Source organism: Drepanopeziza brunnea (genome assembly GCF_022702325.1).
Source record: "Drepanopeziza brunnea f. sp. 'multigermtubi' strain 214-2 chromosome Unknown ctg5, whole genome shotgun sequence".
In the NCBI taxonomy this organism is placed as follows: domain Eukaryota; kingdom Fungi; phylum Ascomycota; class Leotiomycetes; order Helotiales; family Drepanopezizaceae; genus Drepanopeziza; species Drepanopeziza brunnea.
The window spans coordinates 1,430,844-1,443,173 of NW_027094068.1; the positions used below are offsets into that span (position 1 = coordinate 1,430,844).

A 12,330-nucleotide genomic window follows, 5' to 3' on the forward strand; every position below is an offset into this window, starting at 1 on the left:
AAGGGTGCACGTCGAGCCGAGGGTGGGAACGAGGCGCGCCTCCGATAGAAATTCGCGGTGAAGCATACATTTCTTCTTATGAAGTTGATGCTCCTTGGTCGCAGATGTCATGAGCGGTGGCGCCAGGGCCGACCTGGCGTCTTTGTATGTGCTCATTTCTTTTCGTGTATGATCGGCAGGAAAATACCATTGAAGCAAGGAAACTTTAGCCGAGCCGAGGTCGATTCGAGAACAGAGGAAGGTTGTAATTGATGGGCATAGCCGGTGCTGCTAGATAGTTGGCTTAGCATGGGTAGATACGACGAGCACTGATGATGTGTCATGAAGGAAGTTCCTGTATATATTTGCGTCTATACTGCATACAGCGCAGTCTTCAGTGTTCGCTATTGCGTTCCTTGTATTTACTACTCGTGATCATCGCATCACCTCCACCATCTACCCATCCACCAACCCATCCGACTCATCTGATCATGACCTTCACTCTTCATGCGCTCGTTTTTTGCCTGCCACGCACTCTTAGTCTCCAATTCTATCAAAAGCGGCAACGCGAAACGTCAAAGATGGCACAAGTACAGGTTCTGAGCTCGCAAAGGGTCCACGTGCGCAAGGACAAATCAATCTACAATGCAGCGCAAGGGTGATCTAACTCTTAATAAGAAGACTATGACCAGTCATCTCCTCGGGTTGCTTCAAGCCCATAGCCTCTAGAATAGTAGGCGCGACGTCGCCGAGCACGCCATCGTTCTTTTTTAAGCTCCAGCCCTTGGGGGCATTGGCCATGATGAAGGGGACTTTGTTGGTTGTGTGGGAGGTCTTGGGCTTGCCGTCTTCAAACTTCATTTCTTCGGCGTTACTAGAGATACCCGGTTAGCATCAAGGGGGCTATTATTGACGGCTTCTACATACCCGTGATCAGAAGTGATAAACAAGATATAGCCTTCTTCCTTGCAGGTCTCGTAGATGGCTCCAATAGCCTTGTCGGTAGCTGCGACACCGATGATGGCAGCTTCATAGTCACCGGTATGGCCAACCATATCGGGAGGAGCGAAGTTGTTCATGATGAACTCGAACTGGCCCTCCTTTATGCGCTTACTCATCTGCTTAGCGACACCGGCGGCACTCATCTCAGGAGCCTTGTCGTAAGTGGCAACGCTCTTATTAGATGGGACGAGATCTTGGGACTCGTCTCTGGTCTCGAGAGGGAACACTTTCTCGACACCGCCGTTGAAGAAGAAGGTAACGTGGGCATACTTCTCAGTTTCAGCAACGTGGACTTGCTTCACACCTTGGCTACCGAGGGTCTCGGCGAGGACGTTACCCATGTGTTGGGGCTTGAAGGCAATTTGGAATGGGTAGTCGAGTTTGTATTGGGTCATGGTGGTTAAAGTGATGTTCTTAGGGTAAGCGAAGTCCTCCAATGGCGAACGGTCGTAGTCTCCGAGCAGCTGGGTGATCTCTCGGACACGATCAGACCGGTAGTTGAAGAAAAAGACTTGGTCACCCTCTGTTCACTGTGTCAATAACGATTCCGGATTTCGGAATTTTGGACCGACCTCCAATACGAGCCTCCTTGCCGCCAAGAATAATTGGCTTCAAGAACTCGTCGTTCTCTCCTTTCTCGTATCTCCCCTTGATAGCCTCGACTGGGTCTGTGCTGGTCTCTCCGTCACCAACACAAAGAGCATTGAGGGCAACCTCAACTCTGTCCCAACGCTTATCACGGTCCATGGCGTAGTATCTACCGACAACAGTCGCAACTTCACCAATCCCAATCTCCTTGATCTTGTCCAAGAGCCCTTGCATGTATCCAGCACCAGACTTTGGGTCTGTGTCTCGTCCATCACCAAAGAAATGGATGTAGACATGAGGGATGCCGATCTCCTTGGCAAGCTTCAAAAGAGCGTAGAGATGGTCTTGTTTGGCGTGCTATTCCCAATCAGCCTCGAGCCTCTTACTTGCAGGAATATCGACATACAACACCACCGTCCGAGATCAAGCCAGCCAAGTGAAGACGCCCATTGCCCTCCTTCGCCGCATTGAAAGCCTTCATGATAACCTCATTCTTGTTCAACTCGTTTTTCTTGATCGTCTGGTCGATACGAACAACATCCTGCCACACGACCCTACCAGCGCCAATATTCAAGTGGCCGACCTCCGAGTTGCCCATCAAGCCCTCGGGGAGCCCAACAGCCAGCGAGGAAGCCTCCAGCTCAGTGAATCCGTCAGTGTTCTTCTGAAAGGCGTCCATGAAAGGAGTCTCGGCCGCGGCAATGGCATCTCCATCCTTGGGCGACGACTCGCTGGGGATTCCCCAGCCGTCAATAACGACTACGCCAGACCATTACTATTAGCCACGATATCTCCAGGTACATAAGGCAGTACAGCAGGGTAAGTATGTAGTCGGGCTTCTTCTTGAGCCTCTGCCGTAGCTCGAGCGGGGTCCTCTGAGCCTTTGGAGAGGAATTGATTGGGGATGGAGATGGAGAAACCATATTGGCACTGCAGGAGCCCGGATTGGCAAATGGTGGTAGCATTCACACGAAAGATAAGTTTGAGAGATAACGTTTGCAATAAAGGAACGGAACATACTCAGCACGGTCTTGTGGTCGACGTGGACCATAGCGAAAGTCGTTGGGTGGTGAGGATGATGCTGGGCTGTATCTCAAATTAGGTGGGCTAATCTATGTGAAGCCGTCCAGGGGTGGGTAGAATAAGGTGAGTGCTTACAATAGAATACGAAGCGGATCCAAGTCCTTCTTAAATACAAAGGGATGCTTCGAAGAGAATTCTTGTAGGATCGTAGAGTTGTAGAGTTGTGAAGAGGATGTTGGGAGTCGGGACGGCTACGGAGAGATCCTTAGTGGGGTAATTGAGTTTTGGTTGCCGGATTTTCAAAGCCCCTCGTTACGGAGAATCGCGATAAGCTCAAGGTCCATCACCATCACCATCACCATTCCATCATCCCGACATTCCACTGCTCCACCATTCATCCCTTCCATTGCCAGTCACCACGCCCAGAAACGCGGATTCACTGGCCAAGTGGCGCTGGTACTTCTTCCAAACTGCCTTTGTCTCGTAATCCTCGCCTGCAACGAGTAGACGAGGAGCCAAGATGTCGAGCAGCACCCCCCAAATAACCTCAGCGCCGCCCTCTCATCTCAACCTCCCCGAAGGTCTTACGCCAGACTCGATTGACACCCTCACCGTCCTCTCTTCAATCCTCTCCCGTGTCGATCTCACGTCCAAGAACCCCACCGCCTCAACCGCCGGCTCACCACCAGCTGCCACGCCCTCGCAGCCCCCTGCCGACTTGGACCATGGTCCACTCACTGTCAGAGACCTGCCAGCCGCGACGGACGGGCTGAAGCACAATCTGCAGAAGGCGAAAGTGTTGTTGAAGCAGCTGCCGGATCTGGAGAGGAGTATCAAGGAGCAGGAAGACGAGATGAGGGATCTGGAGGCGAAGGTTGGGGAGCAGAAGGCCGTGTTGGCGCAGTTAGTGGAGGTGGGAGCCAGTGTCAAAAGGGAGAGAGAACAAAGAAATCGAAATGGTCGAGCGGATGATATGGTGGAGACTTAAGACTGACTGCTTTAAATACGAAGATGGAAATGAATATTCAGAGCGACCTTGATGGCTGAGGTGCAAGGATGCCGCCTAGACCTGTCACTAATGTGTAAGCCCTCTAGCCCTTCTGGAGGGGATCCCATGCGAGGAAGGATGGGCCAAAGGCACATGAGATAAGTAGTTCTGGATTCGGTGTCAAGAATGAAGATGCCAACAAGAGGCCCAGCAGCGTTGGATAGACGCGACATTGTTGAAGGAGTGCAGGAAGGGTATATGCATTGTTAGACAACCACAATTTACGGAATAGTCCATTAGGAGGCATTGACAGTCCCAACTCCATCGCTATTGTTCACCTTGATCCACCAAAAGCCCATGAAAAAGCACTGTTTCCACCCGGTCCCTGACACTTGGTTAATCTAGTGTGGTGGAAGTCTGACTTTCTTCAGAATATCTGCAAGTCCAAAATTTGGACCCCCAGGAACAACCTTTGTCCAGACAGATTCCTCGAGGATCTCATCATCTGGCACAAGAGTCCAATTTGGACTATGCCCTGCCTTGAGCCAATTGAAGTCGTCAACTTGGTCCCATTGGTTAGGGACGATGTTCTCGCGAGTTGTGTTCTGATCAGTAATGAGTGATGGACTGTGGACAAAATCAGGCGGAATTAGTTAAAGTAACTCACATAGCATTCGGGAATTGGGGAGAACCGAACGTTGCTGCAATACTCAATGATGGGTCGGCTGGCACAATGAAGGTAGATGTCCACGTCGCGGCACTCATGCATACGGACCTGTCTCGCAGCCACAACAATGATGCTGTTCTTGACTCCAGTTATATGAACAGCACCTGCTACATGGCCAGCAATGATCAAAGACTGTTGGATATCCTGTAGTGCCAGACCAGCAAAGGGCGCGCCATTTGTCGTCGGTACAGACATATCGACGATGCATCTATTTAGCTTAGTGATAGAGCCCGAGGAGGTAGCACGGGATGCAGATGAAGGGAGAATTATGTGGAGACCGTTGTGGCCGGTGATGTTCACACTTGGAGCCTGAGAGAAACTTGGTTTTCTGACTCGGGCTCCTGGTCGATCCATCTCTTCGTTGTAGTTCTTTGGAAAGGATGGGAGGTCGCCGAGTGTATCCTTTGAACTAGTTTCACCAGGTAATGTATTGAAAAGTCCTGGTGTAGTAGCCATGGAGGATTCGTTGGATGACAGAAAACTTTGCCCCGATACGGGAGCTTTGAGACCTTGCTCTTTCGCCAACTCGGCTGCCTCACTGAGTGGATTCGCTGAGCTGTTCTTTTGCGTGGTCTTAAACTGGAATCTCTTCTTCGGTGCAGCCTTGGTGCGAGCCTCCTGCAATTTATCCTCTAAAGCTCTGATGACCTGGGATTTAGTTAGCGGCTGATTGCTCCATTCTGTATCGTAGCTAGTCACAAGAGGAGTTTAGGGGCCTTGGAGATGGGTACGGGCCGGACGGAACAGAGAGAACAGATAGATATACAGAAATTCTAGCTGACCTGTTGGTAAATTCGCTGATCATAGGCCGGTACAAATGGGATTGCATCTGTGACCTTGTTGGAAAGCTGAGTGAGGCCAAAATTAGCATGATCGATGGCATCTTGCTGCTCTCCGGCAATGAAGCTATAGCTGTCGATCTGTTCGATCTCCTCATGGAGTTCTGTGCTTTGCTGTTGGAAGTTTCGATAGAAACGTTGGCTGATCTCTGCTTGGGACATCTTAGCCGGCTGGATGGGAGTGAATTCAGACGAATCCATCATCTCGTCTTGGGCCATTGCTGTACACAGGTCCCATGTAATAATCCGTTGCACCTTGCAAGGCACGAAGCGTTGGTGTCAGTGTCAGTGTCGGGGGATCGGGAGTTTGGGTTCTGAGTTTCCGGAACGCGGGGAAGAGTGGAGTGGAAGAGTGGGAAAGTGGGAAAGTCGAAGAGTCAGTGGCTGCAGGTCTTGCTTGCACAGAGTTGCAGAGATAAAGCCGATCAATGACTGACTGAGCTCTCTTTTCTCGTTTCTCGTTTCTCGTTTCTCGTTTCTCGTCGGCAGCTTCTGTCGCGAAGGACCGGATTTGATGAAGCTTGAGGCCTTAAAAGAGGTGAGATGTGCAGTGGTATCGGAAACTGAATTTATTGTTATCGCTTAGACGCGGGCTGTTTTATTCGGCCCAGGCTGGTAGGTCGCGGCTTCCCGAATTAGTGCGGAATCAGGTGACCAAGGTGGGAGAAATGGGGGAAGGGACGGTTAGGTCAGCTGACAAAAGGTGTGCAGGCGATAGTATAGATATACCGGTACCTATAGGTTTATAAATATAGATTGCATAATGTAGAACAATGAGCGAACAACGCAACACAACCGACCATCAGTCTATACCAAATGTGTTTGCTCTGAGCTGTTTGTTTGACGCATTTCATAAATGACCATTAGCATATCAATCGATAGCCTTGCTTTAGGGCCCTCAATTCAAAGAAACTTTCATCCTGGCATGGCTTTGGCATGGCTTTGCAATGATATGCACCAAAGTATGTAGATGCCCTAGGTGATGGGGATAAGCAAAACCACATAGCTCCCTGAAGAGGCCGCCTCTCTGCTCCCTGGTATCTGGCAACAGTGAATTGCGCGAAGGAGCTCCTCGTGAGAAGATCGTAGGACCCTTGGCCTCAAGCCGCAAAACCCCCACGCCTTTCGAGGGGAAATGATACGATGAGATGTACAGACATGCTTGATCCCAAACATCATATTCTTGTGTAATGTACATTCCGGGCCCCATCGATCCAAACCAAGAAAACGTCTATGACTTTGCGGGCACCTCGATACCATACTTCTCCTTAATCCTCTCCCTCCGTCTCTCGTCGTATCCCGGTCCGTACACACCTAAAAGAGCAAGGTTAGTGGGCTGAATACTTTGGAAGGAGGCCATATACCTCTTCCCTCTCCGATTTCTGATATTGTCTGGTCAATTGGCCGTCTGCGATTCTTCCTCAAAAGTTCTTTCCGCTCGAACTCATCCATCTCTGAGTCCTTCCTGTATCCGGTCAACGCTCCGCCTGTGTAGTCGTAGGCACCCATAACCACCGCTGTCAGGGCACCAAATCCAAGGACTGCGGGTGTCGTTCCAACTGTGACAACAATCAGCTCTATTCCGCCCTCTGAAGCAGCCCTCATCCTACACGTACATCTCAATCCCAGCACAGATCCAGCCAGAAATCCTCCGAGAGCCGTGTTCAAACTATCGTCCTTCTCTCGCAGGTTGGCGGACGCAAATCGTGTAAACTCATAGGTGCCTCCCATAGCGGCTTCACACCAGTCAGCCCAGCCCAGTTGTCGATTTTGGTACCGTTAGAACATACCAAAAACAGCGATCGTGCCTCCCGTCCTCGTGAAGACTCCCCATGCGCTCACGTTCTTCTTCGTCAGGGAGTTCTGGATCGCAGAGACCAGTCCGCCAGCCGCGCCGGTGATCATTGTGCCATTGATAGCAGCCTTGATGGCATCATGTGGGTGGTATGCCTCATTTCCAGGAGCCATGTTGACTGGTGCGCCGCTGGCTAATTGGTCTGGTACTGCGGTCGTCGTCGTTGATATTGAAGTTGAGGTACTTGGAGAAGCTCGGCAACTAAGCCGGTGGGCGATCTAAGCTCATTTGGGGCGTATATTGATCCAAGTAATCGCAGTCTGTTGCCAAGCTTACCCACCCCAGCGGACTCTCTGTGTTGTTCAGCTCTGAAATAGTAGTATTTCGCAGCCTGCATACGTAAATGCATACGCACGCAGGCATGTACTGGTTTTAAATAAGTACTCTCATCTACCTGCATACTATCCCTCCGATTTCAAGCTTATCGTGAATCATAGGGCTCTCTTCCAGCCGCGGTTGACAGCTACCCTGCCTGTCATCCATCTCGGAAAGCCCATATCAACCACCGCATCTCCAACCCGCATCGTCAAAGCTACTGAACGAGCCCGACAAAAAAACACCTACTTCCGCAGAAATCCAACGAGTGAAACTGAGGCCAAGGATTCAACGCTCGTAACGACTGGCAACCGCTGATAAGCTGGGGTCGACGGAGGTGACGAGTGTACGCAGAGGCAGCGGAAGAAAGGGCCGGGAAAGAAAATACTGTCCACGAGCTGCAATTGCCATGGATTCCAGTATGATGTTTCTTGCGCCAGGTCTGTTACCTTGCCAAAATAAACCCTTGTGCTTTATCTGCCTAGCTTAGGTACTGATACCCATGGGAAATCCAGGGAAGACCGCCCCCAGATTGATCTTGGACCTTTTGAACTACGACCCCCGACGGAGAGAAAAGAGCGGTAGAAATGTACTGGCGGATGTAGAACCACGCTTCAAAAAGGGATTCCTGTCTCCCACCGCACTCCCCAACGATTGCCAACATTCTCTCGCGAGGAAAGATGCCCGAACGCGCGCCCCAGCAGCACACGAGCTGCCACACAATGAGGCCGAGTATGTCGTGGCTGCGTACTGTACGAAATGTCGGTACCACTTCACAATACGTGTAAATTTTTATGATCGGAAAGAGTTTCAGGTGCCTTGCAGGCAAACTGACAAGGGAAATCCTCTACACCATTTTCGATTGATACAATCGCCGACAATCGAGAAGGACAAAGTATCGAACAAGTACGAGCCGCGGAAAGAGACTTATACCTTTTTATGTTCGGGTCAGAAATGCCCAGCTCTGCTCGATATCGGAATATCTGGACCAAGACTTCCGAAGTCCCTACTTGGCCTGATCAATGACAAGAAGATTCTTGGTGCTCGTGGGCGAAGAGAATTGGATAAAGATCCCATCAGATACGAAGGCCAGCAGCCGTCGACACCGGCGAATGCCTACTGGTATCTTCGGTCATACCTTAGCGACGCGAAAGGGGCCACGGACCCGGCCCAACTGAAGAAAATCGCAAAGCGGAACAAGAAATATAAAGTCACATTTGACGATGAATGCGATGAGCTTTTCGAGCATCTCGGTTTCGTTTCCGTCAAAGAGCTGTCCCAAAATCCCGATGTGAGCTGGGCTCTTTGGCCTCTCTTTCTATCCAGTACAAAATGATAAATGCTGACATCTCTCGGTAGGAGGGCATGAATGGTTTCTGGCAGCTTCCTATCATCACGGATGATAATCGATATTTCATTGACGATGTCATCTTTGAACTCGACACAATCCTTGGGCAGCTACCGCAGGCTGATCAGATGGCAGTGGCCATGAATTTCATCGCTAGGCCTGTACCCGCGACGAAGGATATCGAACGAAGTCTCGGCTGTGCTGACTATCCAACCAAGTTCAGGGAGATTGATTTGTCAACGGAAGAACACCCTTGGTTTCGCAATCTCGGGGCGGTTGACAACTTCACTGATGAACTTATAATTTGGGCTTATGATCGGCAGTGCGAGTGCGATCCGCGTAATAAGCCATATTACCTTGATTGCCTCGAAGGTATCGCCCAAGGCCGGCAGAGCTCAGACTTGGAACTCAAATTTACCATGGCAGTTTCCGTTGGCGAGTATGGACTGGCGAAACTGGAAGATGCATACAAATATTTTGGGCTGACACCCGGTACAAAAGAGGGAGATGACCATGTTATGGGCCTCTACAAGTCTCGCATAGCTGCGGCGCCCAAACAGAAGAATGACGCTATGGCCGCGCTTCTCATCATTGCTAAACATAGAAACAGCGAAAAAATCGAAGCCCTTGCTACAGACAACACCATGACTTACGAGGAGGCTCTCGAGCTCCTTGGTGTCACTGATGACTCTCCTTCTGATTCCATTGAGGCAGCTTCTGTGGTATTGGTAAGTCCGCCCGCACAAGCGTCTTTGAAAGATTTGGCTCCTCGGTCATAAGCTATGTCTAACACATGCAGGCACTCGATATGGACAAAGCTAGAGTGGCTGAGGCCCTTCGAGCCATTGCCCAACGACGTGGCAATGACTTTGGTCTCCGGAAAGCCGCATCGGCGATGGGATCTGGCCTCGGTATCGACGAAGCGTACAACCGACTACAAATCGGACCTGCATCACGGAATGCGCCTGATGAAACTATCTTCACTTATTACCAGAGCTTGTCTGGTGGAGCCCCTTCCGGATCCAGGGATAGCTATTCTCAAGCTCTGGAAACCATCGCCTTGGACAGAGGGAGTAATTTTCTGCTGGCAAAGCTTAGCGATCCTAATGCAGAGGTACCGACGAGTGCTGCAGAGCCTGTCGGACTCGGAAACATTGGAAATACCTGCTACCTCAACAGCTTACTCCAGTATCTGTACACTATCAAGCCAATCAGAGACATGGTTGCTGACTTCCAAGACTACCGAATGGATATCACACCTGAGAGTCTGAAGGTCAAGCGCGTTGGAGGTCGTCTGGTTGATAAGGACGAGATTGTGAGGGCACAGCGTTGTACGTTATCCCACCTTATTATTCGAGACCACACTGACAACTTAGTCGTTGACGAACTCCGGAACCTCTTTGAAAGCCTCAAAACGGCACCCGGGCGTTTTGTCACGCCGAACAAGGAGCTGGCAGAATTGACGTTGGTGAGCCAGGAGAAGAAGGAAGAGTTCCTGTTGCAACGGCGGAAATCTATGAGCAGTCCTGCAGTCCCTCCAAATATAGCATCGGTTGTGGAGGGTCCCGTCTTTGGTCCGCAATTGCCCCCGCCAACCACAACGCAATTATCCTCAAAGACTGTGGACGAAGATCTTGAGATGATAGACTGGTCTGTTGACACTGTGGAGACCCGTGATGATAGCAGCGAGGTCACTCTCGTCGACCCGGAAACATGTGCCGCCAAACGCGAAAATGATGTCAATTATGAGAACAAGTCTGCTTTCCATGGTGTTGAAGGTTCCAAGCCGGATGTTGTTATGGTCAACGGCAGCGACGAACCCTCTTCCATTCCCGCGCCAGAAAAGCCGCCTCCAATCCCGCCTCGCAACAAGCCTGATCTTTCGATTTCGACGGACGGGCACAAGAACATTATTGATGGTGAGACGGCCGACCTTTTGAGCTTCGGCGCTCAGCAGGATGTGACCGAAGTTATGGGGAATGTTATTAATCGGCTACAATGCGCCATAAAGCCGACTGGCTTCGAAGAAGATATGGAGCAAATCGACATTATCAGAGACACGTTCTTCGGTACAAATACAAGGTACATTCAGAGGAGCGATGGGGAACCTCCAAGGGTTGAAGCCTGGCCCTACATCATTGCCTACCCCGGCAGACATGATGATATTCGGGACCTCTATGAGTCTATTGACGTCTTATATGACGAGCAGCTTGTTGACGTCGCGGGCTCGAAGACACCCTCGTATATCTCAATCAGCAAACTCCCCCCCATTCTTCAATTTCAGGTTCAGCGTTCCGATTTCGATGACATTCTCAAGACCTCTTGCAAGAACCATATCCACATGCCTTTCCCAGAGACGATGTACATGGACCGTTACGTTGACACTGCGGATCAAGACTCGGAAATCATGCGTCGCCGCCGCGAAACATGGAAATGGAAAGCCCAACTGCGAGACCTTGAAGCCAGACACGATGCACTCAAGAACACGAGAGGGGACATCAATATCCCAGATGCACTCCTTGCAACTAGAAACTTCATCACCAGCCTCCAGGAAGAGGACATCGATGGCATCGATATCTCACCAGAACTGTCCATGGCTCTTGAAGATCGCATCTCCGAAGTAGCTGCCGAGCTCGAGGATATCAGCAGACAAATGGACGATCTCAAAACCAAGCTGAAAAATCAGTTTACAGACCTGCGCGAGTATGAGTACAAGATTCACGCCGTGTTTATCCATCGCGGCGAGGCGCGTGGCGGCCACTACTGGGTCTACATCTACGACTCGGAGCACGATATCTGGCGTGAGTACAACGATGAGCATGTCACAGAAGTCAAGGACCGCCGGCGGATCTTCGAGAAGGCCGGTGGTGCCGATGGCACCCCGTATTACATGATCTATGTGCGGAATCACCAGCTGAAGAAAATGGTTGATGTGGTGTGTCGGGACGTACCCGTACCTGAGCTACCCGCCGAGAAGCCAGGTGCGGAGATGTACGTGCGCATGGACGTCGATGTGATGACGACGTATGAGGATGCTGAGGAGGAGGACAGCAATGTGAGGCATGTGGAGTATGCGAAGCCGAGGCCGATCCGGCCGAAGTTGAGTGATGTTCCGCAGAGTTTGGAGGGGTGGCAGAGGGATCTGCAGGACGATGCATCGCCTCCGTCTTACAAGGAGGGTTTTGACGCTAACGGAAAACCTTGGTGATGAGAAGGCGAGATATGCGGAGTTTTGTACACTTAGGGTGGCTGGTGGTCATGGAGGGAATATCGGGTTGGGAGGGAGGGCCTTGGGGGTAGGTGAGCGGAGGAAGATGCAATTATCACGATGACATGAACGATGGCAGAACACAGCGATGATATCCATTTTTTGATTTGTAATTTCGACTGGACAGCAAGTCAGAGGCTGGCTGGCTGGTTGGTTGGTTGGTTGGTTGGTTGGTTGGTTGGTTGATTGATTGGTTGGCCGGCAGCACTTACCTAGGTAGCATTATCTGCATTTGCATCTGCATTTACATCTGCAGCATCAATGGACATTTTGCATTTTGCATTTTGCATTCCGCATTCTGCATTCTGCATTCGGGACCCGAACCCGACCCCGACCTGGTCTGTAATCTCTGGCTGGTCTTGTCACGTAAGGAGAGGAGAAAAGGGGGGTGTGTGCTA

At 50.7% G+C, this 12,330-nt stretch overlaps 5 protein-coding genes across 5 annotated transcripts; 2 read left to right on the forward strand and 3 right to left on the reverse strand.

Annotated features, from left to right (window-relative positions):
- Positions 1-477: 477 nt before the first annotated feature.
- Positions 478-2,999, reverse strand: L3040_003715 (uncharacterized protein; the record flags this gene model as incomplete). The annotated part of the gene is made up of 8 exons (XM_007294672.2): positions 478-503; positions 648-853; positions 907-1,504; positions 1,554-1,926; positions 1,976-2,328; positions 2,590-2,655; positions 2,728-2,856; positions 2,909-2,999. The coding sequence occupies 8 exons, from the start codon at positions 2,997-2,999 to the stop codon at positions 478-480; spliced, it is 1,842 nt and encodes a 613-aa protein (XP_007294734.2).
- A 113-nt stretch (positions 3,000-3,112) lies between these two features.
- L3040_003716 (uncharacterized protein) lies at positions 3,113-3,580 on the forward strand (the record flags this gene model as incomplete). Its single annotated transcript, XM_007294671.1, has 1 exon — positions 3,113-3,580. The coding sequence occupies one exon, from the start codon at positions 3,113-3,115 to the stop codon at positions 3,578-3,580; it is 468 nt and encodes a 155-aa protein (XP_007294733.1).
- A 401-nt stretch (positions 3,581-3,981) lies between these two features.
- On the reverse strand, positions 3,982-5,365 carry L3040_003717 (uncharacterized protein; the record flags this gene model as incomplete). The annotated part of the gene is made up of 3 exons (XM_007294670.1): positions 3,982-4,185; positions 4,248-4,955; positions 5,090-5,365. 3 exons carry the CDS (start codon positions 5,363-5,365, stop codon positions 3,982-3,984), a joined length of 1,188 nt encoding a protein of 395 aa, XP_007294732.1.
- A 1,012-nt stretch (positions 5,366-6,377) lies between these two features.
- Positions 6,378-7,114, reverse strand: L3040_003718 (uncharacterized protein; the record flags this gene model as incomplete). Its single annotated transcript, XM_007294669.1, has 4 exons — positions 6,378-6,460; positions 6,511-6,705; positions 6,763-6,882; positions 6,937-7,114. 4 exons carry the CDS (start codon positions 7,112-7,114, stop codon positions 6,378-6,380), a joined length of 576 nt encoding a protein of 191 aa, XP_007294731.1.
- A 611-nt stretch (positions 7,115-7,725) lies between these two features.
- Positions 7,726-11,872, forward strand: L3040_003719 (uncharacterized protein; the record flags this gene model as incomplete). Its single annotated transcript, XM_066156516.1, has 5 exons — positions 7,726-7,756; positions 7,832-8,607; positions 8,676-9,392; positions 9,464-9,995; positions 10,041-11,872. The coding sequence occupies 5 exons, from the start codon at positions 7,726-7,728 to the stop codon at positions 11,870-11,872; spliced, it is 3,888 nt and encodes a 1,295-aa protein (XP_066012098.1).
- Between the last annotated feature and the right edge of the window lie 458 nt (positions 11,873-12,330).